This window comes from Cetorhinus maximus, chromosome 14 (assembly GCF_964194155.1).
Source record: "Cetorhinus maximus chromosome 14, sCetMax3.hap1.1, whole genome shotgun sequence".
NCBI lineage: Eukaryota > Metazoa > Chordata > Chondrichthyes > Lamniformes > Cetorhinidae > Cetorhinus > Cetorhinus maximus.
The window spans coordinates 72,989,651-73,002,757 of record NC_135892.1 but is presented as its reverse complement, the minus strand read 5'-3'; the positions used below and the strand labels follow the sequence as shown (position 1 = coordinate 73,002,757).

General features: G+C 38.0%; 1 protein-coding gene across 6 annotated transcripts in view; it reads left to right on the top strand.

The window, feature by feature from the left end:
• Window positions 1–9,064, top strand: part of esrrga (estrogen-related receptor gamma a) — a 268,041-nt gene extending 258,977 nt beyond the window's left edge. For 4 of the 6 annotated variants that reach the window (XM_078557074.1, XM_078557073.1, XM_078557075.1 and 1 more), the window contains 3 exons: window positions 2,646–2,915; window positions 6,043–6,153; window positions 7,359–9,064. In XM_078557074.1, coding sequence (XP_078413200.1) covers window positions 2,646–2,915; window positions 6,043–6,153; window positions 7,359–7,588 — 611 coding nt within the window. In that variant the 3' untranslated portion in view covers window positions 7,589–9,064. Of the gene's footprint in view, window positions 1–2,645; window positions 2,916–6,042; window positions 6,581–7,358 lie in introns of those variants that run through there. The other 2 variants (XM_078557077.1, XM_078557076.1) reach the window with 1 other exon arrangement.
• Window positions 9,065–13,107: the final 4,043 nt, after the last annotated feature.

Sequence of the window (13,107 nt, the reverse complement as noted above, 5' to 3'; positions counted from 1 at the left end):
GGTGCTAAGTGTGTGTGTGATGTGAAACATATGACTGTCAGGTATGAGTCCCAATAAAGAGAGATTGTTGGTAGGTACTGATGGGGTGTGGTGAAATGGACAGTGTCTGAGGCTCATAGTTTAGTTAGTAGGATATGCCATTTAGAAATGCATTCACTGACCTTGACCACTTGTGTGAGGTCATTGAACTTCTTGTGGTATTATGTCCAGATTCTCTGGCTGAACGCTGCTCCCACTGCCTTCTGAGCATGTGTTTGGAGGGCCTCCTGGCAATCTATGGCCACAGGATATCTCTCCTGCCTTCCATCTCCTCCACTCAAGCCTCTGGTACAGTGTTCAAAACCATTGAAGCCTATTGTCTCTCGTGTTGTGCCATTATTCAACATTTCACAGATCAATTTCACTTCCAGTGTAACTAGCCAAACTTGCTCCAGTCATATTGCACTGCCCTTTCACGCTGTGCAGGCTATCTTTCAGCACTGCTAACTATCCTTAAGTTATGTGAGGCACTCACGATATTAGCCCCTTTGCTGATGTGTTTAGCGGTTTGCACTAGCTGGTCACTGAAATCATTGAAATGTCTAGGCAACACAAAGTTGGCATGCTGCCTACATCGCAATCAGTGGGTCTGGGTTAATTGCACAATGCGATCACTGAGTAGTTTTCAAGGACTATCCAATTTACCATAGATGTCGGTATATAAATCAACCTTTGAAGCCTCGATGAATCCCTCCAAAAATGGGTGTCGACTTATACACCCAGTATAAAAGCGAACCACTGGCGTAGGTGTGGGTAGTTGCCATTTTTGCTGTTTATCATGCAGGGTCTGCTCTGTGTGGGCATGTCTTAAACTCCCAGTCATCTTCATTACACAACCCATATTGCCTGCTTGATCCCTTGTGTGCCAGTTATAAGGTACCTGTAAATAAAACATCCATTTGTGGGGTGAAAAGTTTGAGGCTGACAACTAATGTGAGTGTGTCATGTCATGACTGAAAAGAGGGGTGGAGATGGGCAACTTATTTGCTGAGTGTATACAAAAGCATGATATTTGGGGCTGAAGAAATGCCTTTATCTTATATGTTGGGTCAACTTGTGTGCTACCATCTATGGTAGCCCCTATTATATGAAAACTGGTCAATCCTAACTTTTCAGAAATGGTGTTGTTGAAAAAGATGAACAGGTATGTTCAATGGTCTGGTGATGACTAAGGCTGTTGACAGTTGTTACAATGATTTGTTACCTGCCCTCCCTTTACCCACTCCCTTCAAATGTGTGTGAGCACACACACACACTCACATTGAAAGCTTGGTTAATCCCCTTTGATGATTTTATTAAGTGCTTTTGGTCTGCTCTGCCAACGGGCATTCCATTGCATGTCATTGGCAGGCCAGAAAAACCACCTCAAAAGCCGTAAACCATTCTTGTCCTGTTAATAAGATTGTAGATCTTAACAGTGAGGAGATAATAAATTAGTACTGTAGTTGGTATAAACAATAGCCTGAAAGACATATAATGAGCTGTTTGCCATTAGTGTTCTAGTTAGACAGGAATAAAGCAAACTGATTCATGTAGCGAAGCCTTCAGTGTGACAGCCTTGCTTGAACAGATGCTTTAAAATTCCCCCTCCCCTGATAAAATAGTATTTGCTTTTCCGTTATCACACCTGTGTCACCTTTGTCGCACCAACTGTAAAAGCAATGTCATTCATATATATAATACCATCGAAAAGAATAAGACAAATTTGCAGGGCGAAATAAAATATAAATTATGATTTCAATCATATGTAGCCCCATTTACACTGCATCTTGAACTTTCGAGACTTCTCTTGCAAAACCATTGTGTCTAAATGTTAACTTTAGATTCCATACCCACCTAAATTCTTAAATTGCATCAGAATTTCTGCCTGTTTCAGTTGAATCATATATAGGGCAAACAGTGATATCACCACATTCATTTATGCCACTTGGTTAATCTGAGTGCTTTTCAGCAGCCAATACTTCCAGTCTGCAACAGGGTGAATGGAATCAAATTCAGTCAAAAGGAATGCTTCTACTTCACCACAGTAGTAGGGGGCAGCCCAACAGTGACCTCTGCCTTGCTAGAATATAAGTAGTACCTAGCACTGTGTTTGCATCATCAAACAATTAATCAGAGCAGTATAGTCGAGCAATATATATTAAAATTCCATGATATTAATGTGATATTAAATATGTGATAACACTGACAGAACAAAAATAAATTTGAAATGTTTGTCATGCTGCAAAATGAGATTGTAGTAAAACCTATAAAGTTTCCTTAGAGCCGAACCATGATTTATAGCATTTAATCAAAGAAATGGCAATCCCTGCTCATTTAACTTCTCCCTCCACACACATCTGAATTATTTTCTTTGATTAACTCAGAATTTCTCCCCTCACCCCCGCTACCCAAAATAAAACCCCTCACAATATCGAGACTGAATAAGTTATTTGTTTTTGTGGATCTACGGTGGCTTGATTCAAGTTGTATTTTGATGGGCAAGAAGGGGTTTTAATAGCAAATTGAAAGCAATTTGATATTCCTCATAGCTGTATGTCCTCTTAGCTATATGTTTCCATAGTGTGTGGCGTGGTAACACTGTTACATCCTTCTTTACTTTCTAGGATTCTCCACATTATCTCTGGCTGATCAGATGAGCCTCCTCCAGAGTGCCTGGATGGAGATTCTGATCTTGGGAATTGTGTACAGGTCACTGTCTTTTGAGGATGAGCTGGTATATGCTGAAGACTACATCATGGATGAAGACCAGTCAAAGCTAGCTGGGCTTCTTGATCTGAATAACGCTATACTGCAGCTGGTAAAGAAATACAAGAGCATGAAGCTGGAGAAAGAAGAGTTTGTCACCCTCAAAGCTATAGCGCTTGCTAATTCAGGTTGGCAGATTTGCTTGACTAGGCACTGTTTCAATAAGTTATTATCTCTCCCATCCCCTCCCCAAAACCTTTTAACCCCTTCTGTGTTGACAAACTCTCCTATGAAATTGGAAGAGTGCTTTATTTTGGTTTAAATATATACTTACTTTGTAATGAAAAACCAAATATGTTGTCTCAAGCCCATTAATTGCCTCTATTCATGTTATAAAATAAACTAAAGTATTTATAAAAATCAAATCAAAGCTGATGCTGGAAATCTGAAATTAAAAACAAAGTGCTGGAAAAGCTCAGCAGGTCTGGTAGAATCTGTTGAGAGAGAAACAGATTTTGAGTTGAATTCTTCTTTGTAACTGAAGAGCTTCAGATCTGAAGAAGAGTCGTATTGGAATTGAAACGGCAACTCTTGTTTCTCTCTCCACAGATGTTGCCAGATGTGCTGAGTATTTCCAGCACTTTCTGTTATTGTTATTATAAAGTATTTATTATTGGGCAAAAACAATTGACAACGTGTGTGAGAAATTGATGTTGCCAATTACAGTTCTACATAAAATCATTTAAAATTGCAAACTTAATTATGCTGCTACTTTAAAGTCAGACATATTGTACTGCTTCAATCGTGTTTAAGAAAATGCTTTTGAAAGTAAAATCTGTTCTCAATAAGCTGAAGTTTGGCTTTCAACATAATCAGTATATTGTCATAAAAATCTGAAAGGCAGATTTATTTTTCCTGAATGCATATGCTCTTTACCAGCACAAAAGAGGTTAATTATTCCAGCACGTACATTATCCAGATTTGAATTTAAAGTGCAGAAGCAGTTGGGAATGAATCATGAATAAAATCGTTTGTGCTTTGTTGTTCTTTCCTTTCTCCCCAATGCTTTATCGTGGTCTTTAGGCACTTTAACATTTGCATAAAGTTCATGATAGATCACTCTTTAATAACATGCTGATCGTTAGCTACCTGTGTGTCAATAACAGCTCTGATGTTGTGTACCGTTGACAATCACGCAATGTCCCTCTATTTCCCCCTGCCTTCTTTTGTTTTGACCTAATCTTTGAACTTTATCTTGGTTGCCGGCCAGTAGTTTTCTCTTTAATTACAAGAAGGAAACTGTCAATAAAATCTGTTAAATGGAATGCAATGAGTAGCTGAATGGGAGGACAGCCATTTGTTCAAATTCTACAGCATTCAAGGTATTGACAGTTTGCTTTCTGAGGCCATATGTGCTGATCAATCTCAGGCTGGGTTCAGCCACGCTGAAAAATGAAAAACCAGATTGCTTTTGCTTATTTTCGGATGACAGCTCTTGATTTGGTGGGTCCGAGATGAACCTTCTGCCAAATTGTACCCCAGAGAACCAAAGCGTGACTGTTTTGAAAATTATTTTTTAATTGATTTTGTAATTAACAGTTCATCTCATATATTGATGTGCAAATTCCCAGATTGATGGGAGGGAAATTGTTTCAACAAAAAGTTGCACTTTTTTTTTATTTGTCTCAGCAACTGTTGTTGGCACTTTACTGCTTTGACAAGGGAACCAGAGTAAGTTGGGAGCAGTAGCCCATCAGCTGTCAATGACATTTCTGAGCTCAGCAATTTCAGACAACTAATGCACTATTTTTTTTCCTGCTTTACTAAATCGGTTTGGAAACTTTCTCCCTGCTTCCGATTTGATTTTGTCTGAATATGATGTATGTTTGCACATTGTCTATTTTGCATGACAGACTAAAATGTTGTTTACGTGCCATCAAATGAAGCTGCTTCAGAATAAGGTCACACTGTAGCTGAGTGATAGTAGTTAAGACTTGAGTTTCTCTGGATTTTAGCAAGTCGGGAACTATAAAGCTAAGGTTTAGCCTATCCTGGAACGCTGCAAATACACTGACACATGGTGGCAATTTGAAAGAAAATATTGCAAGAAGATTAAGCATTCCGATCTTAATATTTTATAAACTACAGGCTATAGAAAATACCCCTAGTTTTATTAACAGTAAAACTTGCAACTCCAGGCCTTTTTGCTGCATTTGCATGGGTGATTCATTCTGCTGTGAAATGTGCTCTCTAAAATGAGCAGAAGCACATATATAAATAAATGGGAAAAGTAGCCTTCCCAAAATAAATAAAATGTTTAATAAATTGGAAACTAATACAAAACTTAATTACCCATTGCAGGAGAAATAATAAAGCAAAGCATTAATACAAATGGAGGTACCCTTGATGTTCAGATTAAAAAGCCAGTTTTGCACCACTTCACTGAAAACTGTTCCATTTAGGGTGTTCTTTTCACATAGAAACTAGGAGCAGGAGTAGGCCATTTGGCTCTTTGAGCCTGCTCCGTCATTCAATAAGATCATGGCTGATCCTCCATCTCAATGCCATAATCCCGCTTTCTCTCCATATGCCTTGATGCCCCTAATATCCAAAAAATTATCAATTTCCTTCTTGAATATACTCAGTGACCCAGCCTGCACAGCCTTCTGTGGTAGAGAATTCCACAGGATGACCACCATCACCTCTTCAATCATTATGTTAAATTTATTTGGACTTTTTACTGTGAAATACGCATTGAGTATAAATTACAGTTTTGGTCCTGTTAGCTGTCGTAGTTTTCTATTTGGAGCTTTGCTGGAAGTTTCATCATATCATTGGTAGAGGAAAGTAGATAGAGGACAATTAACAGAACATAAATGACAAAAAACACATTCGTAAATGCTTTGCTTATTTTATGAAAATCCAACAAAGGCATGTGGTAGGCAGTTAAAACCCATGGAACACAATCTAGATATTTGAGAAATGTTTAAGTGAAAGTCATATAGAACGGAATTTTACAGCCCCTCTTGCCCGCGGAATTTTCCAGTTCTGCCGAAGTTAATAGAATTTTGAACGGCTCGCCACGTTTCCCGGCCTGGCCCGGCCCATAAAATTCTGCCTATAGTGTTCCTTTATTTGAAGATTGGAAATGTTCTGTTTAAACTTGCAGCTGAATGCAAGTTTCAGCTGATCAACATTTCAAGTGTGCTTAAGCTTGAACCATAAGTAAAACATTTTAAAATACCATCATACATGCATACACTTCCCTTGCTTTAATTATAGTGGTGTTAACAGAGCTTTTATGTTGTCTTGTAGACTCAATGCACATAGAAGATGTTGAGGCCGTTCAGAAGCTGCAAGATGTCTTGCATGAGGCCCTGCAGGACTATGAAGCTGGGCAGCATGGGGAAGACCCACGCCGTGCTGGTAAGCTACTGATGACTCTCCCTCTTCTCCGGCAGACATCTACCAAAGCTGTGCAGCATTTCTACAACATCAAACTGGAAGGCAAAGTTCCCATGCACAAACTATTCTTGGAAATGCTGGAGGCCAAGGTCTGACTAGAGGAACCTAGGCCTTCCCATGAAAATACACAGAATGGGTTAGGCCACAGCAAAGGGAAGAAACATAGGAATTGAACCAGACAAAAGTTAACTGTAGTGTTTAATTGAAAAAAAAACTGCACTGATATTTAGCAGTATGACTGTGAAGCAGCTTTCAACTTCTCATTCTTCTAGGATTTTTTCATGCAGATTTTGCTGTTGAACTTTTTAATGAGGTCTCTAAATGAAGAGAGAGAAGGAAGCCAGCCCTGCCAAAGGATGGGAATCCATAATATGGATGCCACTGAACTAACAATAAGAGAAATATCCCCATCAACAAAGGATTCAGACTGACAACTGTTTTACCTAACAGTACAGCGCATTGACTGAATGCAGTATTAGGTTCCATATGAACAGTCTGTAATTAGGCAACGGAGCAGCGTTGCATTGGCTGCTTCTTCTCATTGCATTTTTTCCACCTTAGATCAGTTACAGCCATTTAATTCCTTAATTGTTTTCAAGTCTTCCAGATATTTCTTAGGTTAGGAACTATGTCTATTTCAGGGAATAGTAAGCTTTACTCAGTCACGCAATACTGAAAATACTGCATTTATTTGCTGGCTGGAAAAATGATGGACAGTTATGAAGAACAAACAAAACTTTTTTTAAAACCTTTGTTGTTGATGTTGTTTATGGGTTTTTTGTACCAGCTTTACCACTACAGCCATTTTATTAATCTGTGAATTTATCTTAAGCAATAGTGAATGAGAAGGTGCATACTTTTTATGGATGCAATTTATGTTGAGTGCCAGTTCAGTCAAAATCCTCAACTTCTTTAACACAAGGTAATACATAGCTTCAAGTTCATTATTGCAATTAGATTACACCTTTATTGATAGGCTAGTTGATCTGACAATTGAATCCAATGCAACAAAGTTATACACTAGCTTGCCCCAGCATACTTTGGAAATATGGTACTAATGTAAAATAATGTACTTTACAAGCATATTTATTAACCATTCAAAACATGACTGTTAAGGTGTAAATTTGGTTTAGCAACTAATCAGATGTTTTTCCTCCCCCTTAAAGGCTACATTTGCTACATTTTAAAACAAATGAAGGCGCTAACCTGTACCAAGTACTCAAATGTCAGTATTAGTAGCTGCTCCCTGTTGTACCATGTGACATCCTCTTCTGTGTACACTTATGTAATCAAAGATTGTGAGCCTAACCTGAGGTCATGTATTGGAAACAAAAAAAAATGTTGTAGTTCAGCTTGCAATGTTTCATGTTTGCTGTGTTCTTCTAATTTTAGTTGAATTCAAAGACTGTTGTCTTGTTCTTATTGTGGTGTTAGATTCTTGTGATTGTACGCATTAGACACAGGGTAGAATTAGAGACAGTAATGGATGTAAAATTCCTCAGGAGATAGTGTATTCTATTCCTTACTGGTGATAAGATTGCTCCTATTAATAATAAGAACAAATAGTTTAAGAATCAAAACAAATATCTCTTCCGACAATACACATTTAAATCATTAATTTAAAAAGGGATATTTTGTGTAACAGTTTATTGTAGAATAACAATGTATATCTTAGAAAAGAATTTGAATATTTCCAAACAATAGGTAAATGTCTAATTTTTAAATGCTGTAAATATAGCTATGTTCAAACATCTCAAACGGTTGTTAAAACCAGCTTTGTGTCGTTGCAAGTTTTTGGTGCAGACAAGTTTCCCAAACTACTGCTACATTGTGTGCTTTGAACAAAAAAAAGAAAAAGACAAAAAGGTTGATGGTATGCATCAACCTTGTGCTATAAATACTGTGTATCATTAGCCGTACGAGACTATATAGTAGATTGTGGTTTCTCAGTAGAGAATTGACTGTACTGTGATTCTAGACTTTATTCATCATTAGCAGCTCATTCAGGTGGTCAATAACTTGAAGTTTATAGCTGTAATAGGGAACTAAGAAACTGGCACGACCCTTAAAAAAAAATCCAACTCCTGGGAGTAAGGTGCTGATTTTGAGTAACAGGAGCTTAGCTCTGTGGAGTGCAAGGGAAGGATTTAAGATTTATTTTGCGCATGCTTATGGTTAGAACCTGCAGCAAAGTCTCATTTACCAGTACGCAGAGCAGCAAAATGAGATAGTTAAAATGAAGGTTCTATGTTTTAAGCTGTATCTATTTTTTCCTTTTTTTTTCTTTACAATTATCTTTTTTCCTGCTTAATTATGGCAATATGATTGTGTGACTCCTCAACAGTTGCACTTGCATTTCAATCAGAACAAATATTTATTCCACTATTTGCATTTTAAAAAAAGACAAGTTTCAAAATGATATGAAAAAAATTATAAACAGCTATTTTTCTTATATAGAACAGAATGTTGGGTGTTGGTGGTTGTATTTAAATTATTTATGCATCTGTGTTTACCTGCCTACAAACAATTTATGGCAGTCTTACATGCAAAGTTTAAAAGCAGAAAAAAAAGTTTCAAAAAAGCTACAAATACCAGGAGTTGAAGTTTAACCTGTAGTGAAAAACCATGTCTGTAGGTCTAGGCAAGCTTTGTGCTTCACATCTGTAAACAATCAACTGTATATTTTTGTGACGTGTATCATACTGTGTGCTCTGACAAATGTCCATTTGTGTAAATGTATTTATTTTATATTGTATATATTGTTAATGCAAAAGGAGACAATGATTCTGTAACTTTAATCAGTTCCAATGTGTACTCTAATTATGCCTTTCAGGATGATGGTAGAGCAATATTAAACAAGCTTCCACTTTTACATGCTTGAGTTTGTAGAATGTGTATTTTTTTTTGGAAATGCAGAGCTCAACAAAATTGAAATCATTGGGTTTTAAGTTTTGCTTTGATAGTGTCATGACAATGGGACCTCTAAACAGCCAATATTGGGATTTACTGATTTGCATGTTTGCAGATGCACTAATTGTGGCCAGATTTTGTTCAAAACTCTGATAGTGACAGCTTTGCTATCACTACAATCTACATAGCACCACAATGCTACTATTATGCTTTGAGATAGCAGTAAAACACTTTAGAGCTCTAATGTTATGTTGCAGGGAGAGGAGTTTACAGTTCCCTTCCCACTTGAACTGCTGACCTTAACTACTGACAGACCAAGTGCCACCCACATTAGAGGAAGGATAAAAAGGCAGGGGATGGTATCATTTTTAGGCCACATTGCAAGTCTTTTCGGGGCAGCCTTGGTGATGAGGGGTATCTCTCAATCTCAATGGTATGGGCCAAGGTGATGAGATGAAGTGAAAAACAAAATAAAAGATGAACTGATACCCTCACAAAGTAACCACAAAGAGGTGCTAGATCTAGCTAGAAAAAATGAGAATCAATGTCAGATCTTTTATCGTTGGTGCTAGTATTGTAACCTGCCAACACCCCCTTCTCATCCCCAACACTGTGACATTTTATTAAAATGTTCCACTCTACCAGGTGCCCACTGATAGAACGTTACTGCATCCTGATTAAAACACAAAGCAGCAATGGCATATTCATTTGTGTAAACAGCTCTACTTTTCTATAGTCACAGAAGGTTTTGTGTGGAGTGTGCTACAGTTAGCAGGGCAGAACCAGGGATTTCTAAATGAACACTTTGTGGCAGGGTGCAAAGATGAACTTAATGAGGACTAATATTTTGATCTCTGAGATTCAGGGCACTGGGAAATAATATTTGTTAGAGTTTATTGTTCCATCAATGTTCCTAACCTCCACTCTCTAGTCTGAAATTGAATGTAGATAGATAGAGTGAGAAAAATGATTGGACAAATAAACCTTAAAACTAGTTGAATATCTTGTGGCTAATTTGGAGTCAGTGCTTCAAAAATAGTCAGTGCATAAATACTGAAACCTTTATGGCTTATTTTAATTTGTGAGGTTTGTTCTACTGTTAGGGCTAAAAATAGGTTAAAAAAATTAGGCCCTGAAATTCCTGAACTAGAGAAGGAGGAAAGCTGCATTCCATTTGGGGAGAGCTTGGAACTTAGGGCACAACCTGGTGACACTGAGTTCAGGTAACCTGGCCCTGAGAAGAGCGCAGATGAAACTTCGACCCATCTTTGACCCATCCACTTTATATCAAGGGAGTTTATTAGGGGGAGTCCCTGGGTGTCCTGTGGGAAATTTCACCCTTAATGCCCCTAAAATACCTCATCAGTAGTCATGTCAGTTATTGAGTTCCCTTTGATGCCTCCTGGAAGTTTCAAACCTCGTCTAGTCCAAGGTAATTGATCCTGGAAGGAGCCAATTCCTTTCTTTGGAAGCTAACTGGCTCCTTTTTGAGCCAAAGATGTGAGAAAAATAACTTTTGTTTTTGACCTTGCTGGGTCTGGTGGGATGCCAGGCAGAGCTGCTATGGACTCCTCTAGCTAACAAGCATGGGTTAAGTTTGGGGGAGGAGATGGTGTAGTGGTATAGTTGCTGGACTAGCAATCCAGAGACCCAGGGTAATGTTCTAGGGACCTGGGATTGAATCCCACCACAGCAGATGGTGGAATTTGAATTCAGTAAAAACCTGGAATTAAAACCGTTGTTGATCGTCATAAAAAGCCATCTGGTTCACTAATGTCCTTTCAGGAAGGAAATCTGCTGTCCTTACCTGGTCTGGCCTACATGTGACTCCAGGGATGGGTAATAAATACTGGCCAGTGACACCCGCATTCCATGAACAAATAATAGAAAAAAAGTTGGGTGTTGCTGATGCATTTTTGAAGGTCGCAGCATCCTTATATTTTAGCATGAACTGGAGCCTCTGATTTTTCATTGTTTCTAATGAATGAGAATATTTATTTAATTCAGTTATCTTGTTCCCTTTGTAAGTTTGACTGTGCATCCACCCCTGCCCAAACTGACCCCATGCCTACCAGGACCCCATACCCCTGGTTGTCATATGTCCTTTATTTCTTAGGTGCAAGGATTGGATATTCTTGGCTATAGCCTTCCCCATAACTATTATACACTACATTTTCTTCTCTTCATTAATTTTAGTGGAAAAATAAAAAGGAATATAAAACATTTTAACAGCCAGGCCTCATTGGCATGCTGCTTGCCCACTTCCTGATCAAAACAGCCAAGAAGTCAATAGGAAGCAGCTGCCCAGCAATTAAAATCAAGCCATTTGAAATCAGCCTCCAGAGACCAGAGGGAACCCCTCCCAGCACTAAGTAAGGGATATGTTGGGGGCAGTGCAGTCACCGGGGTGGGTGGGAATCTGAAGCAGGAGAGGCCCAGTTCAGACCAATAGAAACAAAAATTCAGCAGATTGTATGATGGGAAGTTAATTCACAACTGCCAATTTTCCACTTGTTGCCAAGATGACAATTACATCCACTGCCCACATTAAAGGCTTAGTATGGTTGAATGATAGCTGTTTGTTCTTTCCTTGTTCAGTATAAAAGTTCTGGTGGTGTTCATTCTTACTCTAAAGGGCTTTATTGGAATTTCTAACAAACTGAAAAAATTTATTTATGCTGTCTTTGTGCATTAAGTTTTTAAGTGAGTTAAACTGTCCCAAAACCCTGGGCGGATATAATCTGTCTTAATTGGTTTGGTGCTGGAGATAATTGGATGTCAACCATCAAACATGCAAGATGATTGAAAATTAAATATTTAATCTACACAAAAACTACATTTTGGAGAAAATTAAAGGACTTTTTTTGAAGTTGTAGCTTTTGCGTACTTGTTTTTATTAACAGGGTCATGTATTTTCTGGGAGGGAAGGATCAAAACGAATAGTGAATTCAATGTTTCTCTCTAACAGACAGACTCATCAGTTCCCATAAAATATTAGCATTTTGAAAAAGAAAATCCAGGGTATGAATACATTCCAAGATCTAGTGCATCAGCTGGTGATACTAATCTGGTAAGAAAAGATGCAGACAAATTAAAGGAAATAACAGTTACTTTCAATATCTGACAGAATATCCGCTTCATTTTTTTGACTTTGGTGATAAAATATTTGCAATTCTGTGCCATTATGTTGTACGCGTTAAATTGAAATTTATTCTTGACATTTTAAATTGTATCAAAGAGTCAGAAAAGGACATTTATTCAAACTAGAGATCCTCATTTAAAATTTAATATAAGGTATACCAGAGATTGTGAAGGAAATAAAAGTAGTGTGAGCAGTCCCTAATTTGAGTTTTAAGTAATAAAGAAAAACTGTAACTTGAAGACAATGAGCAGCAGGAGATGGGACTGAAGTCGTGAAGGAAAGTCACAATTTAAATATGACACTGCTGAGTGAATAAAGCAGAGCAGCAGTTACAACTGTGCTAATAAGAATGTGCTCCATTTGATATAGTTAAATGACACATCTCTTTCCGAGCTCCAGTCTAGGCTCCTGCAAGTTTTGAGCATCATTTTTAAACTTGGAGAATCTCTGCTCTTCCATCAGTTATCTAATTAGTCACGCCTCCAATGCTACTGACTGCATCCAAATATACTACCCCGTTCTACTGTTAATTTCTCAGTTCTAAAGGCATTTTATACTTTCAAACTGACATGAGCAGATTTTTTTTTGTAAAATATATAAACTTGAGCCAACAGCAGTATCAATAAAACATGCAGGAGACTAAATTGGGTATGGGGATTGCAATGGGCAATTAGCCCAAGCCCATTCATTGTAATGCAAGTAGCATGCCAACTTTGTGCTGCTTGCTCATCTGCATGATTCTTCCGTGCAACCAGTGCTAACCACAAGATTCATTGCCTAGATGCGTCAGCAGGAGACAGAAAATTGTGACCTCTTGGTCCCACTTAAAGCTTGTCTGCACCTCTAAAAGGAAAGCTGCATTA